The following is a 20,064-nucleotide window of genomic DNA, read 5'->3' as shown; positions in this document are numbered from 1 at the left end:
TAAATTTAAACTTCTTCTAACACCACTTTTTCAAAAAGACTCGCCCAAGCTGTGGTATTTTGTGGAAGAGCCACATTTAAGGGGCCAAAGAGCCGCATGTGGCTCACAAGCTGCAGTTTGCCGACCATGGCTCTAGGTGATTTTCAAGCCAATTGTAGAACATTCTAGGACCTGGCTTCTTACCTTGAAACGTCCATGTAGGACAGATAATTCGGAACTGGGTAAACATCAAGCTGAACAAGTTCTAGGAGGCGGAAAGAAACACAAAAGCGTTATCATTCAAGAGATACAGAGCCTCTTTGTGTGCAGAATATCATTACTGTGCTTTTTTCTCCATTGTTTGTTTAGGCTAGGAAGTACAATATGTCCATCTGTTCTACTTTGAAACTCCAGGAAAGGACAGAGAACTTCTAATTTAATCACAAGATCTTACTCAAGGTTTAAAATGAATCACTTGTTCTACTTTCCTACCTCAATCCCATCCACTTACTGTGGTTCTCCTATTGTTAGGCATGCCAAATTTTATCTGGAAGATGAACTGTATGAATACAGTATTATTGTTTTTTAACATTCAGTGTCCCTTCCATAAAGCCAAATGCATCCTGGCTTTTGCTTTTTTCACTCTACTGAAACAGCACTCCCGAGGACCACAAATGACATCCTCTACTCAGATTGAGAACCGTTCCTCAAAATTGTATGGAACGTGACACCACTGTCCACCTAAGGCTTTGTTTTTGGGACACAGTAGGTTCTATTCACAGGGTCAGTTCTCACCTGGTTGTCCATTCTGGCAACAGCTACCTGACAGGATTTGTAAGTCTACTTTTACCATCTTCTCTTTTCCAGTTACTTTACTTCCATGGTTTCGGTACCACCTTTAAGTCTCAAATCAACATTTGGAGTCCTAACTGACAATTCCTATCAGCTCAGCGAAGACCACTACAAAAACCTTAGCAGGAATAAGTGGCTCCACTCCTCTCCCACAAATGCACTCTGCACACTACTTTCACATTAACGGTCCTATAGTGTCACTTCCATCACATGCCTCTTCAAAGCTTCACCAGGACTCCAAGCCATGAATCCCATAATTATTTCTAACCACCCCAAAAAGCTCAGAACCCCCTGTCTTCTGCCATCTGCAAAGCACACCACATTCAGATTCTTTCTTCTTTGACATCTACTTTGTGCCTATGGCTATCCAAATCCTGTAACTCTTCAGTGGCCTGGAACTGTTTAAGATTTGGCTTATTTCTCCAATGCAATAACAGTAAATATATTTTTAAAAACTCCTTATCCTTTAAAATTCATATGTTACACTATGCATAAAACAAGTGCTTGATAAACATTCTATTAACTTGTAGTAAGTACTTGTTTTCATTCATGCTGGTAGGAACTAAAGTCTTCACGTTAGCAAATATATGCCCTGATGACCATTTCTTGATAAGAATGGCCATGATTTCCAAATTATAAGAAAGAGAGCTTGTTAAATAAGTAAGACTCTTGCTTTGTGGTGTTCTTGTAGGTATGTAATTTAGGTTTTTCTCTTAAGGTGACTTTGTCAGTGGAGCACAAAATCTGAGACCCTGAATAGAATCTACAATGAATTCCTTTGCTTTCACTCTCCAGGATTAAATCAAGGTTCCAGATTTACTGTCATTAACAAGGTAGCTCAAGAAATAGTCACCCTCTCCTCTTCCTTTCAAGCAGAGGTACCCAATCAAAAGTGGGAACAAATTATCTAAATATCACAATATGACAAAAACAAATTAGGAACAATAAAATTTTGATTCCTTAAGTACCAAACCAGAGTTCTTTTGTGATTTTTTTTTATCTTAGCAAAATTTGACACTTATTTTACTAAAGAAATATCAAAGCAAGGCCGAGATGATGGAACCAGTTGGGAAACTTTGATGTGGTCTATGTTACATACCATTAGAAGAGGCATACAGTGCTTTGAGGAAATAGCCACAGATGTTTAACGTCACCAGCTGATTCCTTTCACAGTGTAAAACTTCAATGTTGTTGAAAATCATGGCATCTAGGTCACCAAGCTTATTGTCTCGCAGATCAAGCTGAGTGATTTGCTGGAGAAAGTCCACTTCATCTGCTATTAACTTCCTAATTATGTTCAGTCTTGAAAGGAAAAGGACACAGATAGAGACTATAATTAACAGCAACATTATAAATAAATAGATACAACCTTATACAGAGAGATAAGGAGAAGGGTCTCAGGTCTAACTTTATTCTAGTCCTCCAGGATTTCTTTAATTTCAGCATCCAGCCTTCCTTAACAGGCCAGATTCTCTGGTTATTTTTAGCTGCAACTCCATGAGGTCTTAACTTTGGCAATATATTCTGAAACCCAATTTAGACCCTTATGGCTGGAGGAAAAGCATGATTTTACCTTAATTCATTTCAAGAGGAAAGAAATCCATTTATTTCCAATGAATTTGGTTGAAAGAATACAAGAAACAAAACCCAGAACAGCCCAATAAGCACATTACAGCTGCACTGACTATAGTGAGCTGGTAGATGAGCAGCCATATAGGAAAGAATTAAAGGGTGAACTTGGAAAGAAAAATAATAAATGAGAGCCACATATGCATCAGAGACTGGAATGTAAATATCTGGATTTTGTACAGGCTCAGAACCAAAAACAGATTACCAAAACTGTATCTTTAAAACATTGCTTGAAAGAGCAGAAAACAGAAAATACTAAAATTGGCATCTAGGATTCATTGAGAAATTATAAAGTGAAGGACAACAGTGTAGAGCAACAAGTCTAGAATGGAGCAGGGCACAGGGAAAAGCTGGCAGAATCTCAGCCATGAGAACCAGATAGCTAATGGGCTGAAGTAGCTGGGGATGAGCTGCCAAGAAGGTAAGTACACAGGAATGGGGACTAGAAACTGATATAACAAAGACACATTTAGCTTCAAAAGGAAGAAAAACAGATGAAAATCCCAATTCCCAGTATGCTAGGCTATTCCCAACTTCTTTACAAACAAGAACCCTCTACTTGTCTTTGTAATGAGAACAAAATACTGAGACTGTGCACTTGGGTTAGAAGAGCATTAATATTAAGGCTGGAGCTTAGAACAAAGCCCAGCTCTCTCTGATAGAATTTCTGACCTTTCAAATGTAAATGAAATGATGACTGAATTATTAATAGCAGTAGCATAAAGCCACTGACACACAGGATGAGTGACAGCACAGAATGAGGATTCGCCAACCCGCAAGTACAGCATATGGTCTCTTCAAATGTCCCCAAGAGTATGCTTTTGGCTCCTTCTCTTTCATTCCAGGTTGTAAGATTAAAAAACTGGCCTCATCCCATCTTTTGACTATTTCCAAATGCTGGCTAGATTCCAGAATATGGATGTAGAATAAAAAGAAAAAAACAAATCTCATTTTGGATATAAAATACTGCAAGAACTGAAATGCATATCCCATGATCTCCCTATACTACACTTTATATTACTTTACTTTTGTAATATAGCATTATCATGTTCATTTGAAATAGCTACTCCCACAATTTCACTGTAGTATTCCTATCTAATAAAAGAGCAATATTGAAATTAACCATCACTCCGCTATACCCAAAAGTCACACCCACCAGTCAATCAGGAGCAAGTATGCAAATTAACCCAACCGAGATCGCTGCAGCCACGGAGCAAGCAGGAGGCTTGAGTTTCCCCGGCAATGGAGGAAGCCAAGCTTTCTGCACACCCTGACTAGTCCAGGCCTCCACTCAAGGCTTCAAAGTTTCAATTATAGAAGATAAACAAATCCCAACAAAAATGGCTGTGGCCACAGAGCAAGCAGGAGGCTTGGTTCCACTCAAGGCTACAAAGTTCCAATTATAGAAGATAAACAAATCCCAGGTACCAGGGCCTCCATTTTGGTCGCTGGGGGGCATGGCCGGCCTGCAAACCACCACAGGCCCCTCGCCCAGGCTGCCCCACGTTCCAAAGAAACCCCCACCTTGATCCGGGACAGTCTTCAGGGCAAACCAGCCGGCCCCCACCCATGCACCAGGCCTCTATCCTATCTAATAAAAGAGTAATATGCAAACTGACCATCACTCCAACACACAAGATGGCTGCCCCATGTGGACATAAGATGGCTGCCACAAGATGGCCAGCAGAGAAGGAAAGTTGGGAAGGACCAGATCTGTAAGGGAGGGCAGTTGTGGGTGATCAGGCCAGCAGGGGAGGGCAGTTGGGAGGGACCAGGCCTGCAAGAAAGGGCAGTTGGGGGCGATCAAGCCTGCAGGATAGGGTAATTAGGGGTGACCAGGCTGGCAGAGGAGGGAAGTTAGGGGAGACCGGGCCAACAGGGAAGGGCAGTTGTGGGGGACCCAGGCCTGCAAGGGAGAGCAGTTGGGAGGGACCAGACCTGCAGGGGAGGGCAGTTATGGGTGACCAGGTATGCAGGGGAGGGCAGTTGGGGAGAGGGCAGGCCTGCAGGAGAGGGTAGTTGGGGGTAATCAGGCCTGCAGGGGAGGGAAGTTAGGGGTGGCCAGGCCTGCAGGGGAGGGAAGTTGGGAAGGATCAGGCCAGCAGGGGAGGATAGTTGGGGGGTGACCAGGCCTGCAGGGGAGAGCAGTTGTGGGGGCTTGGGCAGGCCTGCAGGAGAGGGCAGTTAGGAGTGATAAGGACTACAGGGGAGGGCAGTTGACAAGGGGGGCAGGTCTGTAGGGGAGGGCAGTTGATGAGGGGGGCAGGCCTGCAGGAGAAGGCAGTTAGGGGTGACAAGGACTGCAGGGGAGGGCAGTTAGGGATGGCTAGGCTGGCAAGGGAAGAAAGTTAGGGGTGACCAGGCCAGTAGGGGCGGGAATTGGGGGTGAGGGGACCAGGCCTGCAGGGGAGGGCAGTTGTGCGTGACCAGGTCAGCAGAATAGGGCAGTAAGGGAGTGATCAGTCTGGCAGGCAGAAGTGGTTAGGGGCAATCAGGCAGGCAGGCAGGCGAGCGGTTGGGACATCCCTTGAGAGGTCCCAGATTGGAGAGGGTGCAGGCTGGGCTGAGGGACCGCCCCCCTCATGCATGAATTTCGTGCACCAGGCCTCTAGTTTACAATAAACTTCTAAAGAGCCAAAATATAATCCTGATCCATTTGGCTCAGTGGATAGAGCATCGGCTTGCAGACTGAAAGGTCCCAGGTTTGATTCCAGTCAAGGGCATGTACCTTGGTTGCGGGCACAACCCCAGTAAGAGACAGCTGATCGATGTTTCTCTCTCATCGATATTTCTAATTCTCTATCCCACTCACATTCCTCTCTGTAAAAAATCAATAAAATATATTTTTGAAAATATGGTTAAAATTTCCTTCCAATAATCCCCTCAATTAACACAGTCATTTTATCTATTTCATAAATTCTCATTAAACATTACTTTGCAAACAGTGAAAGACTATGGTAATAATGATGACGATGACTTATGGTTTTATGTTCATAAATAAAACAAGGTGTCTTTCAACAGCTTCTGAAATTTAGTGAGGAAAAATCATATATGCTTTCATATATAAAGTAAGTGATAAGTGCCATAAATGATGTATAAAATTTAGAGAATGATCAAAAAAGATGTGATGGAAGAGGAAACATCTCATCTGAATCCCAAGGGTAGGCAGAACTGATAAAAATGTACATGGAAGAAAATGGTCCCAAGGAAAGCAGTAGGATGGCTTCTGGACTGAAGAGAAGGGCATGGGGTAAGAATCATGCAGGAACAGCACAGAGTATGTGAGACAAGTGAGAATATGGCTATGAAAATGGGTTAGTCAATTAATACTTATCAATTAACACTGCATCTGCTAAGAGCTAAATCTGGTGGATCAAGAACCAATAAGAGCAATGCTTCCCAGTTACTATGGTGAAAGACCTGTTTTTTAAACTTTTGATGCCATAGACTGATATATAGTCACACTGCACACGACCAGCATGCAATTCACACCACAAGCAGCTCCCATGTGAGTTCACCATCATGGAAACTAGTCTGTTCCCTGTACAATGAGATCAATCTACTTTTATGAGCCTCCTTGGATATTGTGGCAACGCTGAATTACTGTATGTTTCTAAAATGTTGTCTCAATATCTATACATATCTTGCTGGGGAAAGGTAGCAAAGAGTTGGCTTGCCAGCACAGTTCAGAGGACCACATTTTGAGCAGCTCTAAGCTAGAACCTCCTCCTCAAAGGATTCACAGACTAGCGGGTAGAAACCAGATATGAGAGCTTGAATACTTTGGACTGGAGTATTGAAGGCTCTGAGCAAGACTGTACTTGCTCAGCTAGGAAACACAATAGCAATAAGAAGGAAAGGGAAAGAACTAGGGAGAAACTAGAGTGAAAGAAGAACTGATAGAACCTGGTGGTAAAGTAGAAACAGAGTCAAAGCTGTGTGGGCATAACCAATGAACAAACAGGAATCCAGGGGAAAGAAGTTGATGAATAAAGAAAAGAAATTGAACTCTGTTTCACATGTATTTAGCTAAGTGTATCAGTAGGGGAAACCAAGGTTTCTAGTTGGCAGCTAAAGTGGAATTAGTTCCAAAAAGAGAAATAAGAGTTAGAGAAAAATGGGAATAATTAATAAGGGGATGAAAGGTGAATGACAAAGCCATGAGACTATAGGCAGAGAAGTGATCAAGGAGAGAGGCATGGGTAACATCCACATTTTGAACAGAGAAGACAAGACAAGGGAATTATTAATGATGCCATTGAAGAAATACCAAACTCAAAGAACAGCAATACGAGAAAAATAAGATTATAAGAAACATGATCACTTTTAATCAGATGTAACATTTCCATCTGAAGGAATAAAAAATGAATCAATAAAATTAGTCCTTTGCTTACAGAAACTAAGTAAAACTCCTCCTAAATCATTCCACTAGTTTCAATTAACAATTGAATGTTTCAATTAAAACATTAAGGCAGACTTATAAGCAAATCGGACCAGATTTTCCCCTTCATAGATCAGTGGCCTAGTGGGAAGCAGTTTTCTACTCACGTTTATTCAACCTTGACAGAATGACCAAAGTCTTTTCTAAATATGAAGGTTTTTTTTTTAAATCCAAGTGACTCAGAGGCAAGTAATGTTAACAATTTAGAAAGAAAGTTAACAAGACAAAGTGTTCAGTTCCCTCACTTGTCACATTCTCCAAGTCAGATAAATTAGACTATTTGCATTTCCTGAATTAAGAAATCTAGGTCTGCAAAACTGCTATCACTTTCCCAGGTGTGACAGGCTTGATTATTCCTTTAGTTAGTCAGAGGACAGGTTAAGCCAAGCAACAAGTTGTGGGACAGGAATGAATGGGTTTCCTAGGCCCAGACCACATGAATGCAGAAGAAAGGAGATCAAAAGATGATGTTACTTTATACTGACACAACTCAACAGGTCTGAGTGAGGGCCTGGATTATCAATAGAAAGGAAAGCAGTTAGTAAGGGAAAGAAAGAACCACTTTAGACAAATGGAGAGATGTAAACATGCCAAGAATGACAGCCGAGCAGGTTCCGTGAGTAGAAAAGCATCCTCAGGGAGGTGATGATAATAATAATAATACAATCAAAACAAAAAGTGAGGTTTGTACCTCAATTCCTTCCAAAACTCTATGAATTGGGTTCTATTAACTGTAATTTAGAGATGCTAACAGTTGCAGAGAGACACCAAATATATCATCCAAGATTGAACATGGGGAATATATGGTCATCAACCCCTAGCTAGTGGGAGAGTTAGTTTGGTTGAAAAAATATCAAACGGGGCAAGTTAGTATGATAGCCTAAGCCCCATATGTTGTTTTTGCAGTAATTCAATCCCATGACAGGCTCTTGTTTTTCCTTCAAATAGAGAAACTTAGAATAGCTTCCTCCTTGTGGACTGGTTCTTTCTACATGAGAAGCGAAACTGAACCTTACCCACTGAGGGATGATTACTGAGCATCTCTGATGTAGCAAAGATTGTACTACAAGTGGTTTCCAGTTGAGTTTAGTGTGATTGGGATTCAAACTACAGGTTCCCTGCTCTTACAAGGGGTGAGAGTGGAGGTTCTTGCAAAATCTTGGCCAAACAAGAGATTGAGTTTTATATTTTTGTCAAGACCAGTAAACTAGGCAGAACCACCTGATTGGAGAGATGGGAGAAAAACAAATTTAAGGAGATATACTCAATGATGTTAACTGTTTCAAGCCACAGAGAAGGACTGAGAGAGTAAAATATCCATTTTGCTGTTAGTGATATGGTTTCATTCCCCATAAATAACTCTCCCTGGCTCAATGGCCTTTATCTATTCATGCAAATTAAAACAGGGTTCAACCCTACAAAATAAAGCAAGATCTTCAAGACATCTGATCATTCCATTAAAGAGAAAATTTTAAAAGCCAGTATCAGGTATGAACAAATCTTACTATTAATCATTATTCTTCCTTCTGGACAGAAATAGAAAAATGGGCTCTAATTATAACTATCCAGCCTAGAGCCCTTGGCAGGAAAATGTTGCCAAAGGGGTTATAAACTATCCCCCCAAATATAAATTAGCCACTCAAAAGGGATATATTTCTTAAAAATAGTTACCTTAAGTCCACATGTTTAATGTGAGGCATTTTTTGTAAGGCCTGCAGCCTAAGGGTCTCCAAACAGTTTCCTGACATACAGAGTTTATCCACAGCAGTCAGTTTCTCCAATACCTCAGGAATGTCAGTGAATTCATTGAAAGAAAGACCAAGATAATTAAGCTGATGCATGTTCTCCAACTCAGCAGGAAGGCTCTGCAGAAAGTTTCCATCCAACAAAAATGTCTGTAAGCTATTAAAGAAAACATAAGAATTATAAAGAGAATATGTAAATTTTTATATCTTTATTATCAACATACAAGTTCCATAAGTCTAGATCATATTACTAGGAAAAGAAAATGTATTTTCTTTGCAAAATATATGAGGGGAGGGCCTGAGGCAATAATACACCAGAGAAAAAAGATCAGATAAACATCTTAAACATTTATTGAAAACCAAAATTATGGTTAATTTCCCTATCTTGGGATAGGCATAAATGGGAATGATGTGAGCTAATTACAGTGTGAGTGCCAAAGATGAAATCAGCCCAGATACCCATCTTTCATTGTTGTTTTTTTTTTTTAATTAACTTCTAAGTCTTAGAATTCAACAGAACCTAGAAAATGACAAGTAACCCATGTTTAGACACACTCATCCATACGGATCTTCCTTTCTAAAGAGGGATATTTTATTTTTTTTACAAGATACTAACAAGTATAAAAGCTAACAAATGAACTCCACATAAAAGCCGAAATGGAGGCAAGACTTATATGATCAACAGAAGTTAACTATTATCATGTGCTATGGTCCTAATTTAGCTCCCCCTAAAGGGTTTGGAGGGACACTCCACAGTGGGGTCTCAAGTACGCACTTGTGCATGACTCCGACGGCTGCTGGGACTGCTCGAAGGGCATTGCAGGACACATTCAGCTCTGTCAGGGTTGGAATATTGCAAACGGCTAATGGGAACTCCCCTAAATGATTATTGGAAAGGTTGAGACTCTTCAACTTGGTGAACCTAGTACAATAAAACAAAACAAAAGGAAAGAAAAGACAAATGTCATAGATGCACAACTTTACATAATTTAATCCAGCCCAACTAGAATTCAACTGAGGAGGAAACAGAATCTTCAGAGGTTAAGCAAGCAGCAGAGTTGGAATGCACAGCTTCAGACTTGAAGACCAGTGTTTTATATGAAATATAAACAACACATTAAAAAAGCAAACATCACTCTACAGTTGGGAAGGTGACTTCTGCTGGAGTACAATATTTCTTAGCTTTCCTTTAGCCAACTTAATTCACACACATGTGAATGATAACAGAGAGGGAGGATAAGAACATTATCTTTTGAATTTCTGGGTTATCCCACACAAGTCAAACACTTTTCTGCTTCTCTTCTCTCAAATTCAAACCGGAAATAATAAAAAGCTACACTCTCAAAGGCAAGTAATTTTGTAGTCCCAAATTTAAGCACCAATTATCATTCCTCAATCTCAATGCAGCCATTGCTATTGCTAACCAGAAACCCTTGGAAAGGTCTTGTCACTTTAATGACACAACTCACCTAGCCTCTTCTTGCTCTCCAAAACCTTTCTCCAATGTTTTTCTTCTTTATCTCCTCTTCCCCACCCCACAATTTGGTATTCCTTACAGATCTCTTGTTTATCATTTCTTTTCTCTCCCTACGTTGTCTCCCTTGGAAATCATTTCACTGTTGTGTGAACAACTCTCTCTAACCTATCACCTACCTGTCATCTCTTCTCTCCAGAGCTATCCTGTGCTTCCAGTCCAAAACCAAACTTACTATCCTCATCCTCAGACCAGCACCTTTTCCTGTTCTAGAGAATCATTGATTGGCTGCCTCCCACACACCTGCTACTGGAGATCAAGCCTGAAACCCAGGCATGTGCCTTTGATTAGAATGGAACCTGGGACCCTTCAGTCCACAGGCCAACACTCTATCCACTGAGCCAAACTAGGGCTCTCCTGTTCTAGTTTTGTTAACAGCTCTTCCATTTTCTCAGTTGTCCAATAAATATTAAGTTTTACTTCTCTGTGCACTCCTATATTTGGCCCACTGCCAACTTACACATTTTTTCTATTTGAGATGAGAATTAGATGAGTTATTATAGTATGCTAAATATTTTTAAAACTGTCCAAGCCTAAATACTAGAAGTAAACATATGGTATGCCCAGAATAGATATACACATATCTTAAAAATAAATCTAATTCAATCCAGTCAGCATTTTAAAGAAGCTGTCATGAGAACTATTTGTTATTGTTTTTTAACAGTGATTTGGAGTGGGGGGAAGGGATGGAGGGAGAAGAGAGAAACATTGATTTGTTTTTCCACCTATTTATTCAATCATTGGTTATCTTTTGTGTGTGCCCTGACTGGGGATCAAATATGCAACCTTAGTGTATAGGGATGATGCTCTAACAACTAAGCTACCTGGCCAGGGCCAGCCTATTTGTTGAGTTCTATAATAAAAAGTGGTAAGCTATTAAAAAAAAAAAAGGTAAAAAAAAAAGTGGTAAGCTTTGTTTCAATAGTTACATATAGTTTATTCTAAACAGAAAGCTGACAATGTGCCTATTTTACAAGTTGAAAGAGTTACCTTCACTTTTTTATAATAGCTGTTTTCTTGGAAGACCGAGTATAGACCTAATAGTATTTTAAAAACAGAAAAACTCCCTAAGAATGACTGCTAAAAAAAAAAAAAGAATGACTGCTAAAATAATAATTTTAACATTTGTTTTCTATTTTACAATTTAACTCATCAGGCCTTCCTAAAACAAGAATGCTTATCCTCGACTCTGATTATCTATCATCTACACAACATAAGCTAGAACGACAAGGTCTGCTATTCTCAAAGTAATGCTGGGGACCCCAGAAGAGGTTCCTGAGAACTTTACAGGAGGTTCCCAAGTCCAAAGTCATTTTCATAACAATACTAAGATGTCATCTGCCTTGTCACTCATTTTCATCTCAGTATCCTGCAGATTTCCCGATAGAACCTGCCTTTGTGAGAGCACACCTGATTGGATTGGAGATTTCCAGACAGAACCTGCTGTTATGACTGCACACCCGATTGGATGCCTGCTAGATTTGGTCTAACATTTCATTAACTCACCCCTAGTGCCTTAGCAGGGCCAGAACAAATAATTTCTCGGGCTGGATGTTCCCCACCTCTGCTCTAGGTTGACACACCTTTGAAATGTCCATTTTTCAGACCTCTCGGAAGCATAGCCACGAGAGCACACAATCTTAACTATCTTGTAATCCAATCCCCACCTTGCTTTCTCCTACCTTCACAATCTCCTCAATTTCAAATGTATAAAAGAAACTATAACCGTCCTTTTTCAAAACATCTGATATTTTTGCTTCCTGGAATTGTCATAAATTTGGCTCAAATAAACTCATAAAAATTCTCTACAGGTCTGCGGTTTCTCATGTCTACAGGTACAAAGACTTTTCAGAAAGTGAAGAATGGAAGAATCACAATTCCAGTAATTACTCCAGATGGGAAATGGAAGCAATGAGTTTTGGAAAAGTATCTGACAACAATGTGAGTGTGTGTGTGTATGTGTGTGTGTGTGTGTGTGTGTGTGTGTGTGTGTGTGTGTGTGTGAGAGAGAGAGAGAGAGAGAGAGAGAGAGAGAGAGAGAGAGAGAGAGAGAACCCATGGAACAAGGAGTCTGGCATCGTTCCCTAGTTCTGCTCTGTCCAATAAAATGCGATGGGCATTAGGTGGCTCCTGAGTACAAAAAGACCTAGTTTTAAAAGAAAGTAAACTCATAATTTCTTAGAACTGATAATCTCGATATATTGAATTAAATCATGTATATTATTAAAATCAGTTTCAGCTTTTTTTTCTTACTTTTTTGAATGTGGCTACCAGAAACTTTAAACTTATTTACATGGTTCCCATAACATTTCCATTGAAGAAGTGTTCTCTCCATTCTAACAGTAAATAGGAACCTGGAATTCCCTACCCAATGATACCAAATCTGTTTTCAGGGCTTGTGTGGGCCTCTTCCTTGGGCCCATCCTCCCATAATAGATCCAAGGATATGGAGGTTGGGAACAAGTCACCTGAAGTTGTGCCTCTGTGATGTGTTCTGCCCCTCCATTAACTATCTAGAAGAACTTGAATTAGAGGCCTTGCCCATATTAAGAGAATATCAGAGGTAACATCTTTTGATCTGTCTGTAGAGCAGGACAAACTTATATTTACTAACCATCTTGCAATGACCTTTCTTTCTTTTTCTTTTTTTTTGTATTTATTTATTTATTTTTTTTACATATTTTATTGATTTTCCCCCCTCCCTCCCTCCCACACATCCCCTCCCTCCCCAGAGTTCCATGTCCATTGGTTGTACTTATATGCATGTATACAAGTCCTTCAGTTGATCTATTATCTCCCCCAGATCCTCCTCCCCTCCCCGCTGAAATTTGACAATCTGCTTGTTGCTTTACTGTCTCTGTATCTATCTTTTGGTTCTTCAGTTTATAATGATCTTTATTATCCACAAATGAGTGAGGTCATGTGGTGTTTCTCTTTCATTGATTGGCTTATTTCACTCAGCATGATGTTCTCCAATTCCATCCAGGTTGCTGCAAATGATGAGAATTCCTTCTTTTTTATGGCAGCATAGTATTCCATTGTGTAGATGTACCATAGTTTTTGGATCCAATCATCTGCTGACGGGCACCTAGGCTGTTTCCAAATTCTGGCTATGTCTTGAGGGCTTCGAAAGGTCATTGCAATGAATATGCACCCCTATGTTCATTGCAATGACCTTTCGAAGCCCTCAAGACACCTTACCTCATCCCTACCTCAGAATGTCACATATTTTCTCTGTTTCTGAACGTCCTGTGCACGCAGGCTTCCCATACATATGTGTGTATTGAACTGGGTTGTTTTTCTTGCTAACCTGTCTCATTTCTGTTTGAGCTGTCAGAACCTTGAGGATAGAGGAAAATTTCCTTCTCCTCCACACAAGTCATCATACAAGTATACTTATCAAAGTCGGAGGAGAGATTGTATTTTATTTAACAGCTTGAAGCTTGGTTATAACTTAAATATTTAGGTATATGCTATGGGGCCTCCATTTATACTCTTTCCTTACACCTGTATATTGTAAGGGCTAATTTTGACTTATAAGTATCTTAAATTTCTCTTACGTATTCCTTTTCACCACATTCCTCACCCCCTCCTCATATTACTCCCTGTGCAGCCCCTCCCCCAAACTCTCCCCAGAAAAGAACACAGTGTTCAGCATACTTGTTTAGCTAACAAAGCACTGATTGTTTCTGAGAGCTCAAGTTCTTGATCAGAACACATTAAAGCTCATCTGTTTTGGAAACTCTAGCCCTTAGCCTTCTTAGAGTCCCTCGTTTTCTTAATAGATATAGAAAGCAGTCAGATCACAGGCCTCTGCCAATTCAAAAACCCCTCCTGAGAAAGATAAGAAGGATAGTCTACCTAGAATCTTCTTCCCCTTTGTCTTAACATGGATGAAAGAGATACCTGCAGGCAAAATTAAGAGAGAAATACTACAGATGAAAAATGGGGAGTGGATGTCTTTTCCTCTTTTTACCTTCCTTCAAAAAGAAGGCAGAGGAGAGAGCAAGGTGACAACACATCTCTGGAGGAAGACTAGAAATCTCTATGTCTCCTAAAAATAAAGGACTTATAGTTCTGTCTGTCCTGCTTTTCAGGTGAGCCAGATGTGTTATCAAATGTGCACAGCTCCAGATTCTAAAATAAAATTGGACAGCTTTAACAAAAATACATATTTGGTGAAATACTTTAAATAATTTTATTTTAAACTAATACTAACTGTTTTTAAATCTAAAAAAAAAAATAAATCCTTAAAATGAAATTACATTATAGTACTTCAGGCTACAAGTATTTCCTCATAGCTTTTTGATGTAGGTAATCAGAGCATCACAAAATTTAAGGCCAATAAAAATTATTTTACTGATGATTGTAATAACTATAGTGGTCAGTTTAGCAAGGACAAAGGATGAGTCTTTTTGAAGCTTTAGAAACTAAAAAAACAAGAAACTGTAGCTTGTTTTTAAAAAACATCTGTTATAGATGTATACTCACACCCAGTACCAAGGCTAAAGAAAGGTACTTGAAATGGATAGATCTTCCTTACTCCTCAGGGTTATCAGAAGTGAGAATGAAAGGGGCTTTTGAAATCATTTTCTTTCATGTCCCAAGCTCATAAATTGGAAAGAAAAAAAAAAAAAAAAGGCTCAGTGAAACCATGTGACTAGCACATTCAACTTGAATCTACTGCCTTTCATCATCAGTACTGCTTCTCATCTCACCTCTTCTTTTATTATATCTTATTAAAGAGTTGAATGTAAACAGGTATCAATTACTAATAATTCTAAGTCACAGGTCAAAGAAGGGCTTCATAGTAGTATCTGGAAAGCATGCTTTTCCCTCTCTTTCCCCCTAGTGGGTGGCCTTCCCAGCAACAATGGCTATGTGGAACACTATGCACATGAATATTCGAACCCATTCAGGCACAGCCCAGGGCTCCCCAAACCACCCAATACCTGAAAAGACTGACTTCACTTTCCACAGCAAGAATGTGCTTCAAGGAAAGAGACAGAACTCATGTGCATTTGTTCTAGCATAGAGCTCAGAGTAGGAAAAAGAAATCAAGTTAACATTTACCCAGTCTAATAAAGAGTAATCTTAGTTAATTCCTAAAATGTAGTTACAAGGTTCAGTATTTCAGTATCACATTAGCAGGTGGTAATGGGCACTGTGTGTACTTTCAGAACTCAGGTCTGACTTCATACAACGTTCCAAGGAACACGTGCTTTTTAATAACAAGAGTCACAGGAAAGTACAATCAACCAAACATACATGATAATCTACACCAGTGTTCGCACGCAAACTGTGGTTCTTTGGCCCCTTGAGTGTGGCTCTTCCACAAAATAACCACGGCCTGGGCGAGTCTATTTTGAAGAAGTGGCATTAGAAGAAGTTTAAGTTTAAAAAATTTGGCTCTCAAAAGAAATTTCAATCATTGTACTGTTGATATTTGGCTCTGCTGACTGAGTTTGCCGACCACTGACCTACACGGACAGAAAAGTCTAATTGTGTGTGTTCACATAGAAACAATGAAGTCCCTTTCAAACTAAGTATCCTAAGGGGCATATAACAAAGTGCATGATTATTTACAAAGGGTGGGCTTTGAGTTGATAGGTCAAAGTGGAGATAGGGAAAGATGGCAGAATAAAGTTGATAGGATCACTGCTTTGCCAAACTGACGATGTTTCTTTCATTTGCATTTCTTACTGTCTTCATATTATAAAACAAAGTTATAACAACGATGATACTGATTCTAGACACAAACTGTGCTCAACTGTCTAGGGGTTTGATTTACTGATATTTGTACCTCTTTCTGCCTTTCTCCAGCATTACAACCATAACTAATTAACAGCAAAGCAGGAATAGCACACACCTTAAAACTGCCATTGAGGAAACAGAGTAATCATTAATTTTGTCCTTGAACTTCTTTTAATCTAGACAGCAGTACATCATGTTATTGTATTTTACAGTCTTCACATGGCTTCAAATGGATTTTTTCTTCATCACTAAATTTCCAGGTAATATTCCAAACTACTTTCTTGAGCAAATTATTTAATGCTACAAAAAGAGTGCTTAACTTCTTACATTAAATCCAAAGGTTAAAATGCATCACATTGATGCATCCAATTTTCCTGTCTTTATCAGGAAGATATATAGGCGTTTAAAACAGATCAACTGCAGCTCTATAAACTTATTACATCTGGTTTCCAAAAAAAACCTACTTAGACAATGGAGAGGATCCATGTTTTCCAGGGCAGCAAAGAAAAGGCAATGGTTCTTTGATACCAAACTTAAGAAAAATAAACAAATGCAGAAAGGCCACCAATCCACATATACCTTCTCCTCCCCAGCTCCTTTTTATCAAGATCCTAGAAGTGCTTCATCTTTCCTCCTTTCTCAGCATTTATCCACTCATCTACCCACACTCAAAAATTTAAGTAAAAAACTTTTACTCCATCTAAGCTAAAGCTATCTATACCTGTATATATCTAGGACACAAAGCCAAGTAAATAGCATGATGAGTATTTGGAAACAAAACACTAATTGGTTTTTAGATCCATCTAAATCATTAGTTTTCCTTTCAGGAACTAAGGATATACTAGTAAAATTTGATAGTAAAGTAAATTTAAAACATATTTTCACTGTGCTGAAAATGAGTGTTACACATTACACTCATGAAGAGGAAACCATACCTGTTTTATTCAATGAGTCAGAGGGGGGAAAAAATCAATATTATTTTTCTGGAGTTATCATTCACTACAAGTGGGTCAATTAAGAAAAGATCCCCTGGGTGATTACATTTCCGTTTCGTAGTAACAGTCTATGGTTTTGTCCCTGTGGAGGGACATGCTAATACATTTTGGAAATTATTAGGCTTCAGTATTAAGTAATGAAGGACCTAAGGAAGCTGTAAGCCTAGCTCTGGGCTTAGTCCACTGCTCCCCATTAATTATGAAAAGCAGGCTTCCTAATAATAGTTCGTAGTGGCCACACCTTAGCAGAGTGTGGCCAGGCAGTCAGTACTTTGTGATACTCGCTATATTAACTTTTAAGAGAAAGATTGCATATAGAATCAACTCATTCTTACAGACAAACTATAGGAGCATATAAAGAAAACATTAACAGTCTCTCCAGCTTCCTTCCAAATCTCAACCTCCTGAGAGAACCAGTGACAAGAGTGAGGTGTACATCATTCCAAGTTTTTCCTCCTGAGAAAACACAAACATGAATAAATAGGAGATAACCTCCCTCCCTGTTTTCTTTCATTTTGTTTTAGTGGGATTATATCACATACCTTTCTTCTGGAACTTGTTTTCCCATCTAATACAAACAATTCTTATTTCTAAGACAGGACATAAAAATCTAACTCACTCTGACAGCTGCAGGATACACAGAGCACAAATGTTCACAATGTATTCCATCCTTCCATAGACTGACATTAGGAGTTCTCCAGTTTTATGCTGTTACAGAGAATTCAGCATCTCTATTTGTGCAGCAATGATTTTACTTTGTAATATTCATGGGTGTCCAATGCCTTATCAAAATTCTGAAATCCAACGAGCTCTGAAAATTCAAAGATCTTTCATTGATTCATGTGGTGGCAAAAGCTGACCAGGACCGATGTAAATACTCATTTTTCCTCTTCAGAAATATAAATATGTTTGCTTATGGAGTGCCTTCCCAAACCCTTCTGGAGGTGTTATATAAAACATGTAGTGTAGGCACCATAGTGATAGCGTCCAAGAGCATGTGCAATTTAAATTTTAATGTGTGCTTCAAAATTAGCAAAAAGTTACAGAAATGTAGGAGAGTTTCTTTCCATGCTACTGCCTCCACTAACATTTCATGTTAGCATCTGCTCATGTGAAGGCCAAAAGCTGGCAGGTTTAGGTCATCTCAATTTATATTTCTCAGTGAAGATCATCTTCTTTGAAAGTCACTTTCATACACTTTGCCCATTTTTCTGCCAGGCTGCTTGTCTTGTATTTACCTGTATGCAGAACTACCTGAATGCCCTGTGCCGCACTCAGGGTCCCATGGTGCACGCGTCACATGACACTCTCAGCTTACCGTTTCCTTTTTCTCAGGGTTAACCATGATTTTTGCCACACATGAATTTTTATTTGCTCAAATGTGGCAATCGTTTTCTTTATGGACTCTTATGTTTTTCACCTTGCTTGAGAAGGTCCTCTTATTCCATCTCAAAGTGGTACAAATGTTCTCGTATATTTTCTTCCAATATTAATATATTTTGTTTTTTACATTTAGATCTTTATTTTACCTGGCATTTACTTTTACATATAATGTTAGGTAGAGGTCTAAATTTTTTTCCTAGTAACTAGTTATGCAATACCATTTATTAAATAAAGCTTCCTTTTCAAAATCCATTCAATTTAAATAAAATTCATAGCTTAGCAGAAAAGAGAAGGAAAAGAGAAAGTTTGGTGTTGTTCAAATAAAATAGAAATATCTGGGTAAAAACAAGTTACATTTATTTTTTTGTTTCTCTTTCCTTTTTCCCACCAAGAGAATGTATAAAATCAAGTGCCTGTGTTTTTGTTCTTCCTAAAGCAAGCCTACCTTGTGGTTTTGAGCCACTAAAATGCTTAAAATAAAATGATTAGTTTGACAGAGTCTTTATCTTTAGAAAGACAAATGTTGGGATGGGCATCAAAGTACTTTGAAAAATGCATATTGAATGCATTTACTCTCAAAGAAGCCTAGTGAAGGTAATGAATGAGAGAGACATCAGATAGTAATGTGCTTGATTTATCTGCCACACACTCCTCAAATCCTGGTTCCTTAAGTGTGGAATTTCACTAAGTGATGAACTTAGTCCCACAGCCATGTTTCAATAGTTTTGCCCCAATTCAGGTATGAGATCAAGCAACTTGTATGTGCTATCACAGTTATGTAAGAAAACAAAACAATTTGTGCAAGACTTAAAAGGCTCTCTCGTAGATGCAGGAGGAAGGGAAGAATGCCTTTTGCCCTATGTTCCTTTTGGACCTGTCTGTGGCTGCGGTGGCATGAGAAACATCTTAATTGCTGGGTCTGCTTCAGAGTTGCTGGGAACACCTACGCCTCAGAAGGCATGACTCAACTCCCGTTCAGCTCTCACACTGCTCTCCACACCCCCACTGCCCTGGGATTGAACTCTATCGCTGACTTCTCTGTTTCTGGGTGCAGCACTTTTTCCTGATGTCCCTTTACAATGTCTGAAATGAATCCACATGAACTTATGTCTGCCATTCTGTTCCAAAGAACTCAGCATCTCTATTTGTGCAGCAATGATTTCATTTTGCAATCCACCAGCCTCCTTTCCAGTGAGCACCTGCCAGGGTCTTCTGGGAGGTTCAATAGCACAAACGCTAATGGGGCACATGACCAGCTTCTCAGCACTCAAGCCAAAACAAACAGAAACCATCTCATCTTAAGCCTAGCCATCATAAACGACTTTCCATACAAGCAAAACAAGCATAAAACCTTCTCTTAAGACTAAGGAAACAAAAATAAACATTCATATTTTACTTGGATAAAAATGAAGATTTACAGCCACAAAAAGATTGGAGCGAAATTTTCTTAATTGCTGCAGATGTTAAAAAACAGAATAAGTATACCAAAGCTACAACTGATAGACATAATTTTTTTGAAATAATAATCAAGGAAATCAAGAACACTCAGTGTTGGCAATAATTACAGTGGACATATTGCACTAAAGGCAAATTAAAGCATTCCCTGAAGAGAGGAAATTTTATTTTAATCCCCCTTTTAAAATAATTGCAACAGGAGGCACTTATTGGTTCCCTACTTTGTACCAGACCCTAGGCTAAATGAGTCCTACGAATACAACAGTCAATGCAGGAGAGGGGAGGGGCCATGCAGAG

At 39.2% G+C, this 20,064-nt stretch overlaps 1 protein-coding gene across 1 annotated transcript in view; it reads right to left on the bottom strand.

Moving 5' to 3' along the window:
• Positions 1-20,064, bottom strand: part of PHLPP1 (PH domain and leucine rich repeat protein phosphatase 1) — a 192,101-nt gene that overhangs the window by 40,934 nt on the left and 131,103 nt on the right. The window contains exons 5-8 of the mRNA XM_084887683.1: positions 9,422-9,568; positions 8,573-8,803; positions 1,931-2,133; positions 184-244 (exon numbers count right to left, since the gene is read on the bottom strand). Coding sequence (XP_084743809.1) covers positions 184-244; positions 1,931-2,133; positions 8,573-8,803; positions 9,422-9,568 — 642 coding nt within the window. The remainder of the gene's footprint in view (positions 1-183; positions 245-1,930; positions 2,134-8,572; positions 8,804-9,421; positions 9,569-20,064) is intronic.

This window comes from Pipistrellus hanaki (genome assembly GCF_964339955.1).
Source record: "Pipistrellus hanaki genome assembly, chromosome: 6".
Taxonomy (NCBI): domain Eukaryota; kingdom Metazoa; phylum Chordata; class Mammalia; order Chiroptera; family Vespertilionidae; genus Pipistrellus; species Pipistrellus hanaki.
This window is presented reverse-complemented; position numbering and strand designations above follow the sequence as displayed.